General features: G+C 46.8%; 1 protein-coding gene across 1 annotated transcript in view; it reads left to right on the top strand.

The window, feature by feature from the left end:
* LOC144818410 (carnosine N-methyltransferase-like) overlaps window positions 1-24,848 on the top strand; it is a 138,719-nt gene that overhangs the window by 22,207 nt on the left and 91,664 nt on the right. Inside the window, exon 4 of the mRNA XM_078675783.1 lies at window positions 6,124-6,264. Coding sequence (XP_078531909.1) covers window positions 6,124-6,264 — 141 coding nt within the window. The remainder of the gene's footprint in view (window positions 1-6,123; window positions 6,265-24,848) is intronic.

Raw genomic sequence — 24,848 nt, 5'->3', positions numbered from 1 at the left:
ATTGAACAGAGTGTGTGAATATTTAACATAAAAACCCAGTGTGTTGAGAGTCCTGTACAATCAGAAAGGTGGCATGAACAGAGCAAAGTAAGAATACAAATAGTGATGTAAAATGAGCCCTGGCATAATCGGAGAGGCTGCTATCCAATCTCTTATATGAGAATGCAGTCATAAATAGAAACCTCATTGTTTGGTACCAAATGCGAAAAGTAGACTTTTTTTTACGGGACAAGTACATTTTTTTTACAGGACAAGTGGATTTCTGAAACATCTTGTCCTTTGGATATTTTATAAAATTCCGCACCCCTGCCACTGTGTTGCGCCATCTTGGACAGCAGCTGCTCAACTTTGGGCTGCAGAACACATACATGTCACTTTACTATTGTGAGTTACTTGGCAGGCCTTCATTTTAAGTTTATAGCCGCTTTGACCAGAAAGTCTTCAAAGAAAGCGGAGTTGTGGGACACGCGCTGCAGGCTCTGTGAGTGCTGAGAACTCGTGAACAGGCGCCTGGAGTTCATGTTTCTCACATCCATCTGCCACACCTCGCAGCTTCAATAAGCCTCCCAAGGGCAGGGCTTCAAGTGGGATGAAAAAACGGGGGGCGCGGCCTATGTAGTTGAGGACTTGGCTTAAAGGCACATAAGCTAAAAATATGTGCTTAGCATAGTGTGCCGCTCGACTTATATTTTGCTGTTTCTGTCATTGCATGCAGGTTTATGATGCAACAAGTAACATTATACCTACAACAATTCAGGCCTATCGGCTTTGTCAATGGTTAGTTGCATATGATAAATAAGCAGTAACCATGGCTTTTATATAATATTGAAAAAGCTTCAACTTAAAGCCCTGGTGACAACACGACAATGTTGCTGCTCCTGAGTTTCAAAAAGAGAAGGGAAATCCAGCGAGAAAATGACTCTTTAAAGGATTTCACTCCCCCCTACAACGCTGTCACTGCAGTCTGGGAAAAAACAGACTGTCTGTGCAAGGGCACAAAACAGAGTCCGATAGAGACCAGTTTCGAGGTCTTCTTTAAAAAAAAAACTGCCGGTTATCAGCACCGGTGGGACCCGGCCCACTTAAAGCCCTGCCCACTAGCACATTGGGTTACTTACTCGGTGAGTTACGGTTGCAGCTGCTCACATCTGTGGTGACCTGCAGGTCACAAGTTTGAAAATAGGTAAAGCAAATCATTCTGCCGAGGTCGAAAAACTAAGTATCAATAGGTTTAATAGTGTCATTTGTTGTAAGCAGTGCTTAGAATTGGGCGACATATAGTGCTCGCTCAACTATCCTCACGCACACTAAAAACAAAACAAAGGTACAGACTTCTTGTCTAGTCCCATCTCTCTGGCGTGCTCCTAGTCACAGGACTGCACAGAATTCCGAAGCCACATACACACTTTGTCTATTTGTCCTCTTTCTCCTACTTCCTATTCCTCGTATCTTTCTCCCTCTCTCCTTAGAACCTGAGTTTGACGGTTTGACCCCCATAACAGCAATGAATAACTGAAAGACGACCATCTTTGAGAAGGGCAAGCCACTGCGCTTGAAAACGATGCATTTCTCGTAACTTTTGATCCAGAAACATATTTTTGTGATTATGCTGCAGAATACTGATTATTTGGTAAATGCGATAACTCAACACTTATGTGGAAAACGGTGTTGCCGCAAAATCATAGATTTCCAGTGGCCCTCTGCTTTTGTTAAATATAGAAGGGGCCCGAGGTGTTGTGCCCTCCACTATGAAAAGTGTTGAGTGTGTGTGTCAAACAAGAACCCCCCCTCCGAAGTGTATGATGGCTGTTCCGTTCTGCGCGCTGTCAATGAACGGGTGCACATTGAAATCCTAGGTTTAGTTCAGGCTTTTGGATAATTTTTATACACCAAACAAAGCACACACATCCCACACCTGCGAGTCAAGAAGTCAAGGATTTCAAAGTCAAGGCTTTCAAGGTCAAGTAACACAGCGAGATTCAAATATTATTTTGTTGCAGATTTATATAGCGCTAACTCGACCCGAAGGTACTGGAGCGCTTTACATGGGCCCCAATTAAGTTACACAAGGGCAGATTAAGTGATTTGCCCAGAATCACAGGAAGCCGAGCCAAGGCTCGTACCTGGGTCCCTATCTCCAAAGTCGGCAGCTCTGGCCGTAGGGCCACAACCTCTTCCCCCCCCCCCGCCCCAAATCTTCACTCCTGTCGATGAAACGTGTGTTTGTGTACGGTACTGTGCATATGTTGAATGTATCAGTTGTGTTGTGTGTGTGCCAGCGGCGTAAGGGAAAATGATGCCCCCCCGAATGTGATGAGAGGAAACTGAGTTTTCCATATCTCACAGAAATTCATTGGTCTTGTTCTGAAAAGAGCCCCTCCGAGAACCTTCTGGACCCTGACCTGTCGGAACCTCCCCCTGCCCTTGCTCGATAGGGGGATGTGTTACGCCCTTCACTAGAGGTGTACGTGCGCCCCGTGTTTTGTCTTCATGTTCTGCGGGTGCCCCTATGCGCGTGTATTTGGTGACCCTGTTTGTATTAAGTGAGCTCCTGTGCTCATGTCTTTTATGTGTACACTATCGACGCACTTTTTTAAGATGTGGTTTGTTACCCTAATCCACTTCATTGCATCGACATTCACCGCTAGCTACCATTATGGAGGTAAATCAAATAAACCTTATTAGCCCAATTACAAATCTCCTGGGAAGGCAGCGCCGAATAAGATCACTCCAAAGAATGCCTCTCGCAAGTCGTAGTTCCTACAGCTTTCTACCGACTAATGTGAACATAATTTGAAGCTAGAAATAAAGTCTGTCTTGTGTGCTCCAGGATCATTCGTGACTGTGACATAATCGTGTGCTTAAACTGTTTAGGTGCAGTTTAGAGAGTAATATGCTTATGCTGCTGCCCCCTCCTTCAGTGTGACTTTTGACCTCTGCTGGGCCTCTATATCTCATAGCTCGGCCCGGCTCCTGTGGTGAACAATACACAAGTGCTCCCCTCACCCCCAAGAGTGCTGAGCCAAGGGGTCACCTCTCCCTTTATTCTCAATGAACTCATTGTGATTAGAAACGAGGCCGCTGCTCTGATTGGAGGCTGTTCAGTTACCCAGAACTTTAATAAGGGTAGCGAGGGGACCGAGCACAGTAGTAGGAGATGTAGGCAGAACAAAAGAAGGGGTGAGTTGGTGGGAGGGGCAGCAGGCAAGCTGACGAGAGTGAAGGTGAGTGGTGAGCAGCAGTGCACAAGTCCTAAAGAAGCGCTCACCGTTACACCGACTTTTCGCTTTGTCTGCCGTCCCACTTGGACTGAATTGGCCGGACTGCCTGCTGGCGTAAAAGGTTTCTTATCTTCATTATGGGTCCATCTGTTTGGACCCATAAAGAAGATAACAAACCTTTTACGCCAGCAGGAAGTCAGGGCAGTCCGTCCAAGTGGGACGGCAGAAAGAGAGAACTGTATGTCACCACAAGCTCTTTCCCAATGGCTGGCCATCGTTTAACATAAACGGTGATGCCGGCCAATGGGAAAGAGGGGCGGGGCTTTAAGCCCGCTAGTGTAAGCTACCCAAGATCAAAAAAACTCACGAGCGAGACTGCGCAGTCCACGCCACGAGACCTAAAAATACAGAAGTGCAGATACTCGCTGTACCTGCTTGCTCCTTGGAAGTGCAGGAACTCTCCCATTAAGTGTTCTGCAGCATCGCTGAGAAGTGCCGGTACTCTCCCTTTCAAATTAAAGAAGTGCAGGTACTCCGTACCAGCCCAATTTAAGCACTGTTGTGACTGTTCATTTCTCACAATGGCCTTCGCCCTTACTCCATCCTACGAGGTAGACCACCCCTATTGAAAGACATACAAAAATAAAACAAGCATTGGCATAGCCAATAGGTCTCGCCTTTGGAACCTTATAAGTCTTTAGTGACGCAACACAATATTCTTGGTGCAACAACATGAACTGTTGCATGGCTAAACAAAAGGCGAGACCTGTTGGCTATGCCAATGCTTGTTTTATTTTGGTGACCTTTTCAGCCAGGTGAGCTGTTAGTTTTAGATTGTTATAGGGTTGTGTATGTAAGATAAACCCTGCTTGATCTACATGGATAATTTATGATCGAAACCTAGACAACCCCTCAACCAGTTACTTAATAAAATGTTTTATTTACATTCAATAGCACTGTTCATCAGATAGCACTGTACACCAGAACGAGATACATAATTGAGGATGTCTTCCTGTTTGAGGGAGCACTACTTTATTATTTATTATGCATTATTGGTGTTAAAAGCTTAGACTTCCTGCGTCTCAAACCATTGTCGCAATAAGGAAAACGACTGCTACTGAGATGGATAGGTGCACAAATTTATGCTTGAAGAGCCAGGTTTTGAGATTTGTTTTCTTAAACTAAGCAAAGAAAGCATTTGCCAATTTCCAGCGTGATGCTGTTCTACAGTTGATTGGTAGCAACTTGTAATGTTTTATCATCCCATTTGTAGGTCACATCTACCAGACGGCACAAGCTTTCCGGTTGCTTAACCGCTTCAGCGCGGCGTAGATTCTTGCGCTGTGCTGAACGTTCTAATGAGCCAACGGGCTCATGACGGAACGGTTCCGTCATGAGCACAGCTCAACCGACGCTCATGACGGAACCGTTCCGTCATGAGCGTCGAAGGGGTTAAGACCAATTGTGAACTTCGCTTTGCTTGACTTTAGTGACACTCATTTACTTATTTAGTGCTTTCTTCATCTTGTTGTGTTTTTCTCTCACGTGGGGCTTAGCCTCTGTATGATCTGTTTGATTGGTTGACTTGTATCCGTCTACTGCCGATATTGAGGGAGCTACTATTTTCTTTAATATTGAGCACTCTGAGTGTCTCTGTTTTTTAGCTCTCTTCCTTGTGTGCTGCTCCCCCCCCCCCCCCCCCCCCATCCTTTTTCAACCACCTGCCCTCCCCGCCCAGCTCTGTGCTGCTCACCACTCCTTCCAGCTTATCTGTATCAGGACAGCAACAGGGAAATCTTTGATGGGGTATGGCTGAAGAGCAGACATTAAGAGTTGTTTTTGTTTTATCTCATGCATTCCACACACTGCATGAAGCACAATCTTTGCACACAAAGGGTTTTATGGTGCAGTGGTCGGGGCCATCTTCTACACTCACTCAGCTGGCGTGTCAGGCAGAAGGTGGTCTTAGCATGACACTACCAGGATTACTTTAGAAAACCAAATGGCTGAATTCTGTGGAAAGTAAAGTAGAACCTGGAAAGCCTTTCCCTTTACATTCTGACACCTCATTATACTTTTTAAAGTCTGTTCAGAGTTTCGGGAGTGAAGAGTAATTGAAAAATAAACCAAGTCAATTCTACAAATTGGAAACCTTGTATTTAATGTACGTTTTGCTATACCATAAGATATGTTTGCTTTTCCTCCATAATTTTGAAATGCTTTTTTTTCTTTTACTATTTTTTAAAACTATACAGACTAACATTGGCAAAGCCAACAGCTCTGCGTTCACATTTTAAAGTGAGGCATATTGGCTTTGCATGTGCTTGTTTCATTTAGAATTTTGTAGTGGCTATCTGCAGGGCAAAGGAGGGTTGGAGCTGACTAGGGTTCATACTTGATGTTTTCTAATACATGGAATTCATGATAAGCGATATATGCTGCTTTGAATTTGACTGATTTCCTTATATGTATTCGGTGTAATTTGTGCAGAATGTCGGGTATGTACTCAAATTGATATAGCCTGAGCAGGAGGAGTCTGGCAGCAGCATTTTAAAAATGTTGTAGTTTGGTGAAATTGAGTAACATATCCTTAGAAATATTGCATCTGCGTTATCCAATCCGGAATATGTGAGCACATTGATGGCAGTGTCTGGGTAAATTTGAGAAATGGGAACATCGGGTCAAGAAACATGTTTTTGTGACGGATGTTGCATGGGCTTCTAGAGTTTGTTTGGAGTCGATTGGCAGAATTAGGGATGCACCTTAGCATCAAAACTATTTATCTTCAAGGTGAAGGCTGTTCAAACATATGTACACCGGCGCCTGTTTTTAATTTACTTCTGATGTAGCATTATGATTGCAAGTAGTGTTAACTTTTGTTATAATTGTTACTTCATTACAGTGACGTATCCAAAGTGGAAGTTCTGGTACCTGGAGCTGGCCTAGGTAGACTGGCGTGGGAAATTGCCAATCTTGGTTATGCTTGCCAAGGAAATGAATGGAGTTTCTTTATGCTTTTTTCCTCGAACTTTGTGCTGAACAGGTACTTTTATTAGTTCCAGATGCCTTCTCTACTTGTGATCTATGCTATATTGGTGATATTCATCCTACCTAAGTAAATATTATCCGCATGGTAGTTTACACTAGACTATGTACTCTTTCCTAATTAAGCAGACTGACGTGTATTCCCTTAAAAAGTCTGTGCCAGGTGATTGGAGCAGAAACACAAATACCTTTATCCATGCTGTCCTGTGTTTTCTTATTTTTTTCTTTGTAAAATATATTTCCAGAATTTACGTTTTCTGTGCTCTCTGGAGGCTGGACTTAAACGTGATAGTGTATTTAATACCATAGAGTTACTTTGGGTATGTTAGTAAAGTATGAACACGTTTTCCTTATGAATGCCTGCCCTGAATTAGGATACACACTACTGTAGAAGAGCTCACCGGTCAAGAAAAACAATAAGGCAGTGTTTTGTTATAGATACATCGGTTTTTCTAAAAGCTGTGCACTTGCATTGCTTCTACCCCTGACTGACTGTAGAATTATTACTTTCCCCATTCGTCAATAATGTATTTGCGCATTTTAATTTATTTGTTAAATCTAATCAAGATGTATAATTAAAATATAGTCAATCAATCAGGTAAATTTGTATAGCGCGCTACTCACCCGCTAGGGTCTCAAGGCGCTGGGGGGGAGGGATCCGCTACTGTTCGAATAGCCAGGTCTTGAGTTGTTTCCTGAAGGAGAGATGGTCCTGGGTCAGCCGTAGGTGGGTGGGGAGGGAGTTCCACGTCTTGGCCGCCAGGTAGGAGAAGGATCTTCCGGCGGTGGCTCTGCGAATTCGTGGGACGGTGGCGAGGCTGGCGGAACGGACCTGGTGGGTGGGTGTGTAGAATGTGAGGCGGTTGATTAGATACTTCGGTCCCATGTCGTGGAGAGCCTTGTGTGCGTTGGTGAGGAGTCTGAATGTGATCCTCTTGCTGACGGGGAGCCAGTGCAGGTCTCTCAGATGGGCACAGATGTGGCTGTGACGGGGAATGTCCAGGATGAGTCGAGCAGAAGCGTTCTGTATGCGCTGGAGTCTTTTCTGTAGTTTGGCTGTGTCCCAGCGTAGAGGGTGTTCCATAGTCCAGTCGGCTGGTGACTAGGGCCTGGGTGACCGTCTTCCTGGTCTCAGTGGGGATCCACCGGAAGATCTTTCGGAGCATGCGCAGGGTGTTGAAGCATGATGACGAGACGGCGTTGACTTGTTTGGTCATTGTTAGGGAGGAGTCCAGGATGAAGCACAGGTTGCGTGCGTGGTCCGTGGGCTTGGGGGCGGTGCCTAGAGCAGGGGGCCACCAGGAGTCATCCCAGGCGGAGGGGGATGATCCCAGGATGAGAACTTTGTCTTGTCTGAGTTCAGTTTCAGATGGCTGAGCTTCATCCACTCCGCGACGTCTTTCATTTCTTGCTGGAGGCTGGCTCGGGCGGTGTCTGGGTCGTTGGTGAGGGAGAGGATCAGCTGGGTGTCGTCCGCGTCGGAAATGATGTTTAGGTTGTGTTGGCGTGCGATGGCTGCGAGGGGGCTCATGTAGACGTTGAAGAGGGTGGAGCTGAGCGAGGATCCTTGAGGTACGCCGCAGATGACTTCAAAGGCCGCGGAACGGAAGGGGGGGGAGGCGGGCTCTCTGGGTTCTTCCGGAGAGGAATGAGGTGATCCACTCCAGGGCCTTCCCTTGGAATCCAGTGTTGCTGAGGCGCTGTATTAGTGTGCGGTGTCGAATGCTGCTGAGAGATCCAGGAGGATGAGGGCAGCTGTTTCCCCGTTGTCGAGTAGGGATCTGATGTCGTCGGTAGCTGCGATGAGGGCGGTCTCGGTGCTGTGGTTTTGTCAGGGACTGTCCGGGACTATGTGGGGAACACAGTCAGGGACTTGGACAAGGACTGGGAACTGGGTAGAAGACTTACACAGAAAGGAGGAGTACAGTGCTGCCCAGGATCATACAGGGAGTCAGAGGAGAAAGAGGGATCCAAAGGGGAAGCCTGTACAAGTGAACAAGATGGGTAAGACTCAGAAAGGAAGGGCACTCACAAGGCAATTTAGCATTCAGACTAACTACACCCAGGACGGACGTGCAAGACATATATATATATATATAATACAACATTAACAATAAAGGGGGTGTGAAGTAAAGCACTCAGATGCTCCACATGGTAAGACTGAAGCTCAGTAAGTTTCTTACCTGCAATTGCTGTTACAGATACTGACTGCAAATACCCACATGTAGGATATGCATGCAAAGGCAGGGTCTGTGGAGTTTATACCTATAGTGATGTTATAAATGCAACTCAAAGACAAAACTCACAGTGAACAAGAAACACCACCTAGGTAGTCAGCTGAGCCCACGGATCCTGGCGATCAAACAGGAACACGCAAGGCAGTAACAGCAAAGGGGTAGAACTAAGCACAAGCACAATAGACAAGGAGCTAGCAAGGAGGAGTGCTTAACAGGAAAGGAAGGAAATGACAGGGCACACTTGGCAGAAAGCAGGTAACAAACATACAAGGTAACAGAAGTAAGACAGCAGAATAGAAAGGCAGCAGACTAGAACTGGAACCAAGGAAATGGGAAGCAAGGCAGGGACTGGAAACGGATATACAGAAGGGGAGGCTACAAGGGTATACTAGAATAGTGCAGGTTAAGGAATCAAGAAAACAAAGTAGCAGAGAAGGCAGTGCTGGGGCAGGAACAAGAAATGAGCTAAGGTTCAGGAGTCAAGGCAGCACTGAGACAGTGCTGGTTCAGGAACAGGGAACTACCAAAGCTTCAGGAGTCAAGGTAGCACTGCAGGCAGTGCTAGTTCAGGAACAGGGAAATTACTAGAGCTTAGGAGTCAAGGTAGCACTGCAGGCAATACTGTTTCAAGGAAACAGGACATAGCTACAGCTCAGGAAACAAGGAGTCAAGAGAGCACTGCAAGCAGTGCAAATCAGGAACAAGAAATAGCTGAAGCCCAGGAACAGGAACAAAGAATAACTATAGCTCAGGCACTCGGGAAACAAGAGCACTGCAGGCAGTGCTAATTCAGATACAAGAAATAGCTATAGTTCCGGAAACAGGGTAGCACTGCAAGCAGTCCTAATTCAGGAGAAGGGAAACTGCTACAGTTCAGGAACAAGGAATACTAAGGCTCTGGGGTCAGGGTAGCACTGCAGCCAGTGCTAATTCAGGAACAGGGAAAACAGCAGCAAGTCAGGAACAAGACATAATTAAAGCTCAGGAAACACTGGAAACAAGAATAGCAAAAGCTCAGGGAACTCTGGAAACAAGGATTGGTCTCACCAGTAAACAGCTACAATGACCAACCTTTGCCTGAAGGGAGCTGGGGCTTAAAAGAGCTCACAGTAATTACATGCAGCTGGTGTGAGCAGGCTAGCAGCAGCCAGCCACAGGTGAGCTGAATTCCTCCACCCATCCTTGGCCTGCAGGGGTGGAGACAAAGCAGTGAGCAGGGAATTCTGGGTAATGGAGTTTCAGGCATGAGTAGGCTGGCTTTAAGTCTAAGCAGGCTGGCTTTCACAAAACCCAGCATGGATTGGGAATGGATTTCCATTCCCAAATAGTGTCCAAATGGCTGGAAGTCAAGATATGCATGCAGGGGAGTGTCAGGAAGCATATTAGAACACTGGAGAGTCCCCTGGTGGTGGACACGAGAACATAGGGAGCGAATCGTGACCGGTTTGCTCGGAAGCTGGACTGCGAGGGGGTCGAGGGAACCGTTCGTCTCGAGGAAGGTGGCGAGTTGTTTGACGGTCTTCTCGATGACTTTGGCCGGAAAAGGGAGGAGCGAGATGGGCCGGAAGTTCTTGAGGTCCGTGGGGTCCGCGATGGGTTTCTTCTTGAGGGTGCTGAGCTCGGCATGTTTCCAGCTCTCCAGGAAGGTGGCGGTTACGAAGGAAATGTTGATTATGTCCCGGAGTTTGGGTGCGATGGTGGAGTCAGCCTTGTTGAAGATGTGGTGAGGGCAGGGGTCGGTTGGGGAGCCGGAGTGGATGCTGTTCATCATGCGGGTGGTGTCTTCGGTGCTAATCGGGGTCCAGGTGCGGAGGGTGGTGGTGGGGGGTGCTGGTTCGGTGGTTGGGTGCGTGGTCTGTGCGCCGAAGCTGTTGTGGATGTCGGCGATCTTGCGGTGGAAGAACGAGGCGAGTGAGTCGCAGAGGTCTTGTGAGGGTTTGATGTCGTCGTTGCAGGCGTCGGGGTTGGAGAACTCTTTGACGGTGCTGAAGAGTTCCTTGCTGTTGTGGGCGTTGTTGTCTAGTCATTCTCTGAATGTTGCCCTCTTGGTGGTTCGGATCAGCTGATGGTGTTTGCGGATGGCGTTCTTGAGGGCTGACATGTTCTCCGTTGTCTGGTCGTGGGGCCAGGCTTTCTCGAGGATGCGGAGGATTGCTTGGAGATTTTTGAGGTCGTTGGTGAACCAGGAGGCTTTCTTACTGCCGGGTCTGCTGGGAGGGGTTTTCAGCGGTGCAAGGTCATTGGCGCAGTTGGTGAGCCAGTGTGTAAGGTTGTGGGCTGCTTCGTTGGGGTCCGTCGTGTTGGTGGGGGGGTTCTGGCTGAGGGAGGTGGTGAGCTGGTCTGCAGTTATCTTGTTCCAGTTTCTTTGGGGGGCCTGTTGCGGGTGGTGGTAGGTCGTGGTTCTCCTGAACTCGAAGTGGACGCAGCTTTGATCTGTCCAGTGTAGTTCGGTGGAGACGTGCTTGCTGGAGGAGAAGACGGGGTCCAGCGTGTGGCTGGCGTAGTGGGTGGGGGTGTTCACCAGTTGCTTGAGTCCGAGGTTGGCGAGGTTGTCCAGTAGGGCGGCGGTGTTGCTGTCATTGTTGTTCTCCAGGTGGAAGTTGAGGTCCCCTAGGAGGATGTAGTCTGAGGAGGTTAGGGCGTGCTGGCTGACGAAGTCTGCGATGTCTTCGCTGGTGTGCGTGGTCCCGGTGGTCTGTAGGTGAGGCTGCCTCTGAGGGTGGTCTTGGGGTCGGTGTGAATCTGAAAGTGGAGGTGCTCGGCGGCGGTGAGGGTGTCGTCAGAGTTGGTCGTGATTCGGATGGTGTTTCTGTGGATGATGGCGATGACTCCTCCGGTTTGGTTGACGCGGTCCCTTCGGGTGATCTTGTATCCATTCCGGGATGGCTATGGCGATGTCTGGAGCTGAGGAGGCGTTCATCCAGGTTTCCGTGAGGAAGGCGACGTCTGGTGATGTTGTAAGAGGAGGTTCCAGAGTTCGACGGCGTGTCTGTGGACGGAGCGGGTGTTGAGCAGGATGCACTTGAGGTGATTGTTGCTGGCGTCTGGCTTGACGGGTGCGGTGCAGGTTCGGAGGCAGGTGAATTTGCAGGCTTGGCAGGTGTAGGGTCCGTGGGTGCGTTTCGGGGTGGCTCTGTGGCAGGCGGGGTTCCGGCCGTTGTGGAGTGCGTGGAGGGTGGCGGCATCGTAAGTCCGTTGTGTGGGTTGGCATCGTTGGGGGCCAGGGGTCCTGGCGCTGGGCGCGGTCCAGGCATGGACGGGCACAGACGGGCTTGCCGGCGCGCCCGCTGCGTGCGCCCGCTGAGCGGTCGCCGTGCGCGGCCGCCGTGCGGCCTCCATATGAGGCGAAGTGGGAGGGAGGAACAGCTGGGAGGCGGGAACGGGGCGGCCAATGGGCGGAGGGAACAGAAGAAAAAGGGGCGGGGCCGCGAGGGAGCCGCGGCGGGGGGCACACCAGAGGGATACAACAGCTACGGGAACTACGAGAAATTACCCAAACACAGCAATAAGAATAGAAAAATGCACAGTTAAAAACACAAGTGTGGGCAACAGCAAAGGTAGCGGCAGGGGCAGCTACGGGAAATACGAGAGATACCACCAATACAGAAATAAAGAAAAGAGAATAGTACAGTACAACACAAGTGTGGGCAATAGCTAAGGTAGCGGCAGGGGGACGCTGATTCCAGGGGCGAACCTGCGGCGCCGGGTCAGAGAAGCGCTTTACAGCTGAGGAGCCGTGCGGCGTGGCGGTGGCCTGGGGTCAATTAGTGGGTTAATTGAGGACTGCATCCTCAAGAACTTTCTCCTAGCCCCTTCCACAGGTACTGAAACATGCATATGCGATTTGATGCAAGAGCAAAGGGTCCATGCTCTATAGAGGGTAAATTATTAATTTGGTTCCCTACTTGGTCAGCCCTCAAGATCATTATTCAGAGTGGATAATTTAACAGAGAGCTTGAGCTTAATATTAATAAACTAGTTCCAGTAAATGGTTGCACCAAGTAGAAGCCAAGCAATTTCTGTACATCTTACTGGGTTAAGAATTGCTTTGAACAGAGGCGGTACTTGCATAGAGTTTTTAAGTCTCCTGTCTTTGAACCTGCCATGTGGTGACCCCACAGCAAAGGATACATAAAACCTTATCCTCGTAATAGTATTTTGCAATTTGTATCAGATTACTAGCCAGTGGGTACAGTGCATTTCATAATTCCTCAAACTTTTTCTTTTAGCATCTTAAACTCCCCAGCCCTGCTCCACACTTGTGACCTTAGTTCTGCATCACATTGAATCCGTGAACAGGTCAGCTTATTTTGGCATCTTCTTTTTGCCATCTAGTAACTACTCTTGCAATCTTCAAACTCCAGTAATGTAGTCTGGGCTTGTGTGAATAATTGTGCTAATGAAATTCACGTGTTTTTATTCCATAGTGTGATGGGTGACTTGCATAACCTTCTTTGGACATTTCTCACCAGATCATTAATATCTCTGAGGCTTGTAACTATACTTTTTTTGCTGCCAACACCACATCTCTCCATTTAGGTTAAATGCAATGAATGTTTACAAACAGTCTTTTTTGTTTTGTTTGTTGGTTCGTGTTGAGGACTTCTCCGGCCCTTTAAAGGCCCAGTGCGAGGAAATTGCCAACAGTTGTTGAAGTTGTCCATCATGTCTTGAATATCATGATGAGGTGAAATCCTGAATGCTTTGCTCCTAGACAGAGAAACTGAGTAAAAGTACCAGAAAATGTAACAAACAAAAGGGTAAGCAAACACTGGCAAGTTGGCACGTTAAAGTTTAAGATGCGATAACTGCATGATAAAAAATGCCATCAGGGCTTACAGGGGAAAGGGAGTCTGATAGGTCTCTATCTTTACTACAATGTGGTTCAAGTAGGTTCTGATCAATGTTCCTCAGGAGCTTTTAAGCATACGCACGAGTTGCATAGAACACTATACAAAGAAAGACACTACAATAGTGCTTGCTTCATTTGAAAAGATGCTAGCCACTATTAAGAACTCAACCGTCTGTACAATACATTAACATTAAATAAAACAGCAAAAAAAATGCATGTAGAAAAACAAATTTCTTGTCTGATTGGAAGAAGAATTTCACTGCCAACAGCAGAAGGTTAGCATTACATTGGCCCTTCAAAGGCGTTCAGTTGTAGCCATTGTCTGAGGATTTATTGCAAGCTTGTCTAGGTAAAACTGTACCTTTTGCGATTGCTCTGGAAACAAATGAGTTCTGTAAATGCTTTGATATGATTATTAGAATCATTGATGAGACTGCTCAACAGCCAACTCATAACCCATGGCAAATTGCAGACTGGAGAGAACACCACAACCTCAGAATGCAAGAGGTTTTCTCTACTCCAGGTGTTCCGTTGAAATATAATAAACCGAACCCCCAATCCAGATTTCAAGCTTTGGAGAAAGCCTTAAAAAAAAGGAAACCACTCTGGGAACCTACGGATTTAAATGCTATTGCTCAAGACTGGGCTACTCTAGGTATGACATTAGCAAAACGAAACATTGCACAACGTTGGGGGTCCAGACTTAACCCTACCCTACATTGGTGCAACGATATGGACATGGCAATGGTGGCGAAAAAGTCAGTGTATGTTCACCGAGGGTGCCCTAAAAAATGGACATAGGTTTGGGGGAGGTGGAACACCTACTGGGGAAATATCTTGAACCCGCCCCCCCTCCATTGGTTGAGTCTGAGTCAGACATTAGTAAATAAGCACATTGTAGCTTATGATGCTTATTAGACGCTCTTTGGCGGTTCTATTAGACCCACTTGCATGTCTGTATACCATAAGAAACATACTGTCATTGTAAAGATGAACGAAATGTTAATAAAAATTGTTTTAAAATGGTGGGAAGCTGCAAGTCTCAAAAAATACTTGAAAGTGGATAGAATCTCTAGAGGACTCTGATCCTTATATTCCCCCCAGTTGAAACTACTAATCCCAACCAAATCGCGAAATGGGAAGAAATCCGGAGGGAAGCCTCAAATAACATGATACGACAACTGATAGACATAGCTGAAGAAGAACACAACAAATATAAATTTGAGGTGGATGACCTTACAAAGGAAAGTGAAGACTATTTGGGGAGAGATTACCCCCAGGAACTACGAAATATTGAATATAATGATTTGACGACTATGAAGAAGATCCAATATAATGGTAAAACAGAAAATTTCGACTTGATCAAGTGGATTACCAGCTAAGTAGGGTGTATATCTTTGCCAAACAATACAGCATCACAAAAGGGGCAGCGGGCTCACCAACAAGATTATTACCAGACTCTGTATCAAGTTCTCAACAGCATCACCAGGCAACGAAATCACAGCCACAACAGCAACAGTAGGGGTTACATTTTTAGAAGAAGTTCTAAGACATCGCCTTGGCTTTCGGAATCAAACAACTCCATATACCAGAACCCGATCCGTAAACACCCCAAGTATTACAATGCTAAACGGCACTGTAGGAGTCACAACACGAACCAGGAGGAAACAAGAAGCAGACCCCAAAACCCAAACAACCTAATGATCAACATATCTGGCTTTGAAAACACTTGACCTCAAGAAATGATTCTTAATAGGGGCCTTACTTTCTGTCCAACTGCTTTCTGGGATTTGACCAAGACTATGATTGACCTCTTCAAGTTCACACGTAAACTGAAATTGGCCTCGTTCTTCCATAACAACCCACCGGGGCTAAGAAAATCTAGCCGTACAATAACTACCTTCCTATTGGTACAAGATCTGGAGAATTTTCCCCTGATGACTGTCGGGTGACCGCGATAATGAATACATAATGCCGTTCACAGTTGCACAGGGAGTAGGCAACAAAACTAACTACCATCAATACTAATGCCAAATCACGATTCATGGCAACCCTATATCTTCTCCCCAAAATACACTAGAACAGCTTCCCACTCCCCGGTAGACCAATCATAGCAGGGATCAAATCCATCTGCTCTAAAGTAGGGGAATGCATTGACTACAACCCTTCATGAAAGATCTCCCATCATATATACGTGATACCAAGGACATTCTTGAATTGGACAACATCCGGTGGGACTAGGATTGTATACTGACGACTATTGACGTAAGCTTATACCCTTCAATCCGACATGCAGATGGCCTAAAAGCCATAAGGAAGGAGAAAGCAACCAAACCAGCACATTTCCTTGAATCCAATGATACTTGAAATGCTATGTTTCTGTCTCACCAGTAATCTGTTCTCATTCAACTCCGAATACTACCTACAACTACAAGGAAGTGCGATGGGGCCCAAATTTGCACCACAGTTTGCCTGTATCTTTATGGAAGAAGTGGAACAATACTGGCTGTGGGATGAAACTTTTTCAGAATATACCTCCCAGATTCTATACTGGAGACGTTACATTGATGAAATCTTGTGTATCTGTCAAGGATCACAGGATACCTACAGCAAATCTTACACAGAATCAATGAGAACAAATGAAACATCAAGACTACATCAGTTTTCGGCCGCAGAAATAGATTTCTTGGACATAGCAATCTATGCACAGAAGGGCAAACTACACACCAGGGCATTTCGCAAACTGACGTCAGCCAATTCAATACGGAGCTGACAGTTGCCACCCACCAACAACAATAAAAAATATCCTCCTCAAGGGGAAATTTCAAAGACTACAAAGTAACTGCAGTAACACTGAAATTTACAGAGAAAAAGCCACCAACCTGATAAGCAGACTAGAACAAAAAAGGCTATGAGAACACACAGCTTGAAACAACAGCCTCCGACTGCGCTAGAATTCCTCTCCATGAACTGTTACAACCTAAGAACCCAGGTAGGGAGGTGCTAAAGACATGCAAAATCGGATTCCTAACGGATTTCCACAATGGTCATTCCATATATGAAAATCCTCAAAAAACATTGGTACCTCCTGACATACATGACCCTCAATGATCAGATTCAAAATTTCCCCGAAATGGGTTTCAGGAGGGCAAAAAACCTTAGACAAACACGGTCTATCTGAATACAATGACAAAAGGAAAACAAGCATTTGCAATGCAATAGGTCTCGCATTTATGTGAGTTTGAGCTATTGACATTGCAAATAACAATGCCTTTTATTTTTGTTTTTGTTTTTAAAAACATAAATAAAAAGGCATTGTCATTTACAATGCCATTAGCTTAAACTTGGGTAACTGCGAGACCTATTGCATTGCAAATGCTTGTTTGAATGGTAGCTGCTTGTTTTCCTGACACTAGAGATCCAGGTGTACTGCTCTGTGCATTTTGTCTTGACGGACACACTTCTAAGGCCAGCTGCATTTCCCTTTTCTTTAATAATTCTAAGCCCATCTTTGTACAATGGAAGAATCATTCAACAGCCTGGTTTCAAGTAGAACATTGCTGACATTCTGAACAAGTTGAGCTTTGTCCAAGGAAAAGCACACAGGTGATGTCCCGATGTCCGTGCAGTTATTTTACCTGCACCATAACCAGAGTTAATAAAAAAATATGACATATGACAAATGTGATATGACAAAATAGTCTAACCATGACAGAGGACAACATTGAATCCTCTGCTATTTAAGAGGACCAGTTCTTTGAAGCCGGTGCTCCTAATGTTCTTCACAGAGCGCACATGAGTGCATCCAGTTCCAGTTCAATACAGACATAGCATAGTAGTAAAAAGCTTCCAATGTAAGTTATTACTAGTTGAGTAGAGCGGTATGCCCATGTAGGGCACTGCTCAGTCCGATTGCAAATGGCCTGGTGTTCCGGAACAATTTTACATCCCGACGCTATATCCCACAACATAATCTGGCTATTATGAGCTAATCCCACAGAATGGGGAATAACCAAGCAGAGCAGACTCACGTTTTCCTCGTGAAAGTCTGCATGGAATTCCTATTTCTGTTTACATTGAAGCCCTTTTTTACCACCTGCTCTGGACGGGTTATAAACAGTAGTGGGGGCGAACGGAAGAAGGCGAGTGGACCAATTTGTTTGTGATTATTGCTGTATTTCACATTTCCAAAGGCGGCCAAAGAGCCCATTTCCTTCCTTGCATTTGGGCACATAAAAACGTCACTAACTAGCTCTGCAAGCAAGTGCACCAAACATTATTAACGAATGCGAACGTTTATTCTAAACCATGTCACGTGTGTTGGCTTTTACGAAATAGGAATCACGCATTTAGATAAACAGAAACCAAAAAGACAGAAAAAAGAAAAGAGACAGCGAGCAGAGGGCAGGTGCCACTCAGTTTTGCGGATGGTGCACCAGGTCAGTCCCGGTTGAGTCATAGCCTTCGGCATGCAGCCAGGAGGAGCGGAAAAAAACTTCCTTACTAGGTTAAAATATTGTATTTTCCACCCGGGAGAACAAGAGGCAGGACGCGAGAGCTTTGTATTTTACATTGCGTCATGCGGCGCGTGACCGGATCCCGTGCGCCCGGCTCACAGGTGTCTGTCCAATGCCGGCTTCCACTGGAGTGATTCTCACTCTGCAGACGCACCTCTGAACCAGAGGCTGTGTGATATTCCCGTCAAGAACCCAGCTGTTGTCATGGTTCCTGGTAATTATATCGGAAGCAAATTCAAGAGTGCTATAACAAACCTTTGAGTGTGTTAGCGTTTTTCATCTTTCACAGCAGAGCCACTCTGTTGTTTTTTCGATATAACAGAAACCCAGTCTCCAACCTTTCAATGTCACATTTAGGTAATTTCCCAGAAACCTCGGGTCGGACCACAAAATATTTTTGGATCGCGCTATTTCATATGCTTGGTGGTAAGTAAGAAAAATTTGAGCGGATTGCTGTTCAACTACGGCCAGGCAGGTCACAATAATGACATTCATAAGAGATTCACGATAAACTGGCGGTGCTACACAAGGTGACTGTACATCTCTGCTCCTTACCTTGAACGTCAGTTATTTCATCTTTACGTCTGATGTCCGTCAGAGATCTTTTAGAAGAGAACATTTCTCCATAATTTCAGTACTTCCGGATCGCATGACACTTCGTCCCGTGGCTGAACGTGTTTTAGGAGTGGTCTGGAAGTAGGCGGGACTCGGTAAACCAAGATTTGGAGATTCAGCCAATCCTACAGCGCTGCAAAGAATTGTGACATGCTCATTGGCCGTGAAGTTCGCACGTGCCTCTTCAGTATACAAACGTTGTTGCTGGAGGACGTCACCTGAGGCTGTTACAAATATGTGAACAAGTCCCCGCCGGGCCGCCGCGCTGCCTGCGACGACCCGGAAGCGGTTGGGCAGCCGGCGAATCCCATCGCGGCCCCAACCGGAAGTCCCGCCCGATCGCGGAGAGAGCGAGAGAGAGCCACGAAGGCTCCGGATTCAGTCCCGGTCCCGAGATGGGGGACCGGGTGAAGAGCGGCCGGGCGCATGGGGAAGGCGGGGCTCTCATGTGGTGAGAGAGCCCCGCAAAGCGCTACCGCCGCCCGAGAGGCAGAACCGCCGCCGAGCACCGCCAGAACCGGTGAGTGTGTTGAGGGAGAGGAGGGGTGAGTGGGGGTGGGGTGTACGCGTGTGTCTGTTTGAGTGTGTCTGTGCGTGCGTCTGTCTGTCTGTGTGTGCGTGTGTCTGTTTAAGGGAGGGTGCGTGTGTGTATGCAGTGTGTGTATGTGCGCATGCGTGAGTGTAGAGTGTTTGCGCAAGGGAATGAGGCACGAGAGGGGCACGGCGCCGTGCGCGCTCACGAGGTCAAAACTGAGCAAATCTGCGCTCGTGCACCCTCTCGTGTCCACATTCCCAAAAACGGGTAGCAATAGTTGTCGAAGCACACTGCAATCAATGCTTACGCATTGAATGCAGGTCGTGCTTCGACCTAAAAAACGGGAGCGAACTTCATGTCCAGACCTCAGGGATTCTACATCTGCTTCAACTGCAATGCCTGTAAATAAGGTATCAATAAACAGATGGAATTTACTATACCAGGCAAATACACTACCAAAATCAAAGAATGGATTAATTGCAATTCCAGCTATGTCATTTACGTCATCATATGTCCATGCAATAAAGCTTCAGTAGGAAGTACTATCACTCCACACCAAATTAGAATTTCGGAACATTACAGGAATATTCACAAACCTGAAACGGGACCCCCACTTACAGAACATTTTCAGGAATGCCACCCTCCCAACAGGACTTTCAATTTTTTCGGATTAGCACACATCAAGCCAGAGGTGGTGGTAATCGGGAACTTAGAATGAGACAAAAGGAGAGCAAACTTATCTTACGGATGGATACGGTCAATACCGAACATAACAAGGATGCAGGGATGCACTACTGGTTGTATAAATAATCAAACATGGGCCTAAATGAAACTGTGTGCTAATCCCCTCTGCATTTGACCTCCTGTTGTTTTCAGTATACTCAAGCTCATAGCACTTGCATTCTAATAAAGAAGAATAAGACTAAAACGACGTATTCCACTTCATGTTTCCAGCACGCCAATTCCAGATTTTGAGATTTCATTACCCTGCAATTATATTGCGAGGGCTGGCTGGGTCCCAGCAGCCCCAGGGACTGCTACCTCCCCGGGCCTTGAATAAACCTGCATTGGCATAGCCAATAGGTCTCGCCTTTGGGACCTTATAAGTGTTTAGCTATGCAACAGTTGATGTTGTTGCACCAAGGATATTGTGCTGGATAACTAAACACTTATAGGGTCTCAAAGGCGAGACCTATTGGCTATGCCAATGCTTGTTAAAAGTTAACACTGCCTGGACATTAGTTGCAGCTCATTAGTACCAGTTTAACATCCAGATATAACAATAATCGACAGAAAGGTTACCAGTCAACCTTTGCAAATGGCCTTCCACTACACAGCAACGAGTGTTGCTGCATTCTTACTAACTATTGAACCGTTTAAGCTAGAGCGAATGTCTTTTGTTAATCCATGATCTGCTTCATAATCAGTAAATTTTATGTGGCAAATACAGTAAATCTAAAATCATACGAAAATCGCTATGACCGTGTAATTGCATAATTGCAGTGGCCCCTGATTAAAAGGGTTGAGAAAAGTTGTGTTTGCAATATACCCTGCAAGGCAGCACTAAATCCTGTATGACACATGCAATGGAAGTTTATTTAGACGTTCATGGGTGGGGCATTAGAAACACTAGAGCAGCAGGCTGTAATGTTTTATTTATTAGACGTTTTATTTAGCATCACCCGTCTTACCTAGCATGCCAATAAAGAATTGTGTTGGACTGGCATGATCAGAGCGGGCTCCTACACAGCCCTGCTTTGGGGCCTTAAATTTAGAGACTCCCCAGTCGTCAGAGAAGATATTATGATAAGCTCTGCTAAGATCCTCTCACTTCCGGAATACAATTGCATATGTACCTATCAGTGCTGACCTTTGCAGGTGGACTTCTCCTGAAAGGTGGCTGTCTGGATGCTGTCCTATCAGATCTGGCCCAAGCCCATGTCCAACACCTCCACAACTCCAAGACTAATTTCAGATAGTCCACCAGACAGCCTCCAGGCTGTAGCTTGTTATTACTAACTTCCTGTGAGGACCTTGAATCAGAAACAAAGTCAGCAAATCATTGATCCAAGCCTACAAAACGAAACAAAATAATGAACTCCATATTAGACTAGTCGAGTACTGGTGTACAAGTTTGCCGCCTAGGGTATTATTTAATGTCTGGTCTTTAAGGTTTTAAAATAGTTAATTACAATAAAAGTAAAATGACCCACTGTATTCAATCACTCCAAACTAAAAGAAAGCAATCCACCATATTCAGCCGATCAACTGTATTCAGTTACTATTGCAGGATTTAGAGTGCTAAAGCACATAAAGCCGAAAGCTTCATGAATACTCAATCAAGCAGTCTGGTCTGACTGATGGCGAGCAGTCCCCACATGCTACCTAAATAGCATTACAACATTTGTTTCCTCAGAAGGAGGATTGCACAAAGTCAGAGATAAACGATGGTGTAATTAGGCTGTATACCTGGATTACTATCCACAAGAGAGATTGCACCAATTATCAGCGAAAAGTGGGAATGGAGCCTTGAAGCAGTGCACCAAGTTGCAGACTAAATCAATCGTAATGATGTTTCACCCGAAAGGATAGACTAAAATTTTCCAACAGCTCTGGAGAAATTTGAAGTTGGGTTTGATCAAAAGGGACTGCTTGCGGCATACTGTGGCCGCAAGCGGTCATTATATATGCCTGTGTTGGACCAGTCAGCCTATGGCTGAATGCTCCAGCAACATGGCCAAGTTTTAGTAGCTGGATCCAGTGGTTGTTACTTCTGTGAAATGTGGTGTAGATGACCTTCAAACTGTTATTTCTCTTGTAATCGACTGATGACGCCATGTTATGAGATAATGATACTAAGTGACAGAGTAGGTGTTAGGACCTTTGCTGGACATGGCACAGAATTAAAATCACTGTTACTTTCAACATATATACATTTTTTTTTTTTTTTTAAGGTCTTGCCACCAGCGTTTCACTGCACAACAGTGCACGCGCAGGTTGCGAGACCTTTAGTAAGTGAAAAACGGGGAAATCAAGCTGACCTAGAAATCGCACACGCTCGTGCGTTTACTTTTCACCTCCCCCATTGGCCTTTGCATGCCTCTTATTCTAAAAGACTGCACGCAATTGGCCCGAGGCGCGCACATAGCTCCTCCCATGGTTTATTGGTGTCTATTACGTGCACTAAGCACGTAATAGACAGAAGGCAGCGGCTCAGTGTCCGGACCACAGCAGCCATGGTGACCGTTGGGGCAGTACAAAAATTCAAAGTCTCAGATACAAATCCAACAGCATGGAAACTAATCCAAGAGATAGCCACCAGTGTAAGTGTAGCGATAAACCTCCTAATATTACGTTTTTTATGTAGGAATTGTAATGAGTCAACATTTTTAACACACAGTGGCGTGACTCAGCCTTTCATCCACACAAAGCCAATACAATATATTCCACTGACTTTGGGTGATAGGAAAAGCTACTGGAAGTCTGAAAAGAGTTTAGTTTGAGGTGTGCGATATATAAACATACACAAGCCCGGATCACACGCGGTGACCTCATCACCCAGACCCTCTTGATAAACGCTGTCTCAGCTGCTGATGACGTGTAATAAACGTGCGCTGTGAGGATAGCGCCAAACTGCGGATTGAGGTATTTAAAGTATAAATCCAACCATCTAAGCGGCTTATATTGCAAGTTCCCGTCAGATCTGGGTGTGTGATAGCCTGCATGGAGGGGGGGGAGGCCTTCAAGTGTATCGCGACCTTCATGCGCGCATATCTGCCATCAACAAAGGAAGAGGCCCGAATTTAAAACCGTGCCCGCGAAGCTGGCAGGAGCGCTGCCCCCGGCTGAACTGAGCTTACCTCCTGGGGGCTTCTTTGGGAGTACTCGTGCACGTATGGCATTTACCTTGCGGGAGCGAGCAGCGGCAGGCACGATAATTGCAAACAGATGGCGCTGCTGCTCGCTCCCGTAAGGTAAACGCCATACATGCAGGAGTATGCCCCAGTATGAGCCCCAGTGACCGCCACCTCCACGGGGCTTTTTAATTAATTGGGGGGGACTCGATGGCCCTAGGCACCGCCACGCCCCAGGGCCGGCTCCAGCATTGTCCTGGGGTGCCCACCCCCAGGACATTATGACAGGGCGGGAGTCGTGTGGCAACACGGCTAACATTGGGACTGGGACCACGGGGGAAGCCCCAAAGCCCAGCAGTCCCCAAAGTGAGAGCCAGCCCCTAGGAATGGGGTACCCGGGCCAGAAGGGGGGGGGGGGGTCACACTCTCTTTTGAAAATAAAAAATAAGGCTGGGGATGTGGGTCCCTGGGGCCATAACTGGCCTCAGGAAGGGGGTCATGTGGCCCCCTTCCCCAAAACATAACCTGGCTGGCCAGGCTCCGGGGGATGGGGTCCCCAGGAGCCAAACGTGGCCTAGGGGAGGGGGGCACGTGGTCCCTCCTCCTGGGAAAATTAAAAAACATTAGGCCAGGCCCCAGGGTATGGGGTCCCAGGGGCCAGAAGTGGCACAGGGTAAGGGGGGCCACGCGCCCCCCCCCTCCCCGGATATAAAAAACTATATAAAAACCAGGCCAGGCCCCTGGAGATTGGGTCCCTGGGACCAATAGAGGCCCAAGGAAGGGAGGCTATGCGGCTCCCTTCCCATTTTTTTTATTTTAATAAAAAAAAATAATGCTCAGGGGATGGGGTCCCCAGAGTCTTAAAAATAGTAAAAGAAGGGGGGGGCACACAGCCCCCCCTGCTAAAAATATTTTTTTTAAAGAAAAGCCAGCATCTGGCCGGAGGCCCCGCCCCCTCCCTACACCACTAAGCAAACGCGCCTTCTGAATTGGGGGATTAAGTCTCCTTCAATAAGGGTCCTTGGGGGTCCAACTAGACCACCAAGATCCTCCAGTAAGCCCCACACAGTGGGATTGCTGAGCGATGGTCCGAGGCCAAGCCCCTTTTTACACCACTCTGCCAACGCACCTCTTGGCGCACTGGTCGTGGGGTGATGAGGTCCCCTTGTGTCCTGAGGACCTCAGGAATGAAGTGGACTTCATCTGCCGAGCAGCAGTGTGCCAGGTGGCGCGTTTGCAGAGTGGTGTAAAAAGGGGGCGTGGCCTCGGACCACTCTCAGCAATCCAGCTGTGTGGGGTTTACTGGAGGGATAGCTGGCCCCCAGGGACCCTCAGGAGACAAGGGGACTTCACCCCCCCAACCAAGAGACGCCAGGAGGCGCGTTACAGTGGTGGGGAAAGGGGGTGAGGCCTTCATTGAGTACTTAGCAATGCTGCTGTGTGGGACTTACTGGAGGTAATAGGAGTGGTAGTTGGCGCCCAAGCTTGTCCTTAGGCGCCAACTACCTCTCCTGTTACCTCAACTAAGTACCAGACTGTGGGATTGCTCAGAGGTCTGCGGAGGCCATGCCCCCCCCCCCTCCACCACTCTGCAAACGTGCCTCCTGGCACAGTACTGGTTGGAGATGAAGCCCACTTTACTACTGAGGGACTTTGGGGGCCAAGAAGCCCTCCTGGTAGCTCCCTTAAGTCCTACACAGCTGAATTCCTGAGCGCTGGTTGTAGGTCCAGCCCCCTTTCTCCACCACTCTGCAAACATAACTACTAGTTAAAGAAGCATTTGTAATGTAATAAGTCTCGCATTTGCAAGAGTTCGAGCTATTGGCGTTGTAAATCTAAAAGTTTTTACTGATCTTTTTTTGGAGTGGATGTACTTGTGTGTAGTGGAATTATGTGGTATGTTGTGCAGTGGAATTATGTGGATAAAAAGTATGTGGTATTTAGTGTATAGGTATTATGTAGAGTGGGATTA

Source organism: Lissotriton helveticus, chromosome 2_1, assembly GCF_964261635.1.
Source record: "Lissotriton helveticus chromosome 2_1, aLisHel1.1, whole genome shotgun sequence".
Classification (NCBI taxonomy): domain Eukaryota; kingdom Metazoa; phylum Chordata; class Amphibia; order Caudata; family Salamandridae; genus Lissotriton; species Lissotriton helveticus.
Note: the sequence above shows the minus strand (reverse complement) of the source record. Positions and strands in the feature narration are given on the sequence as shown.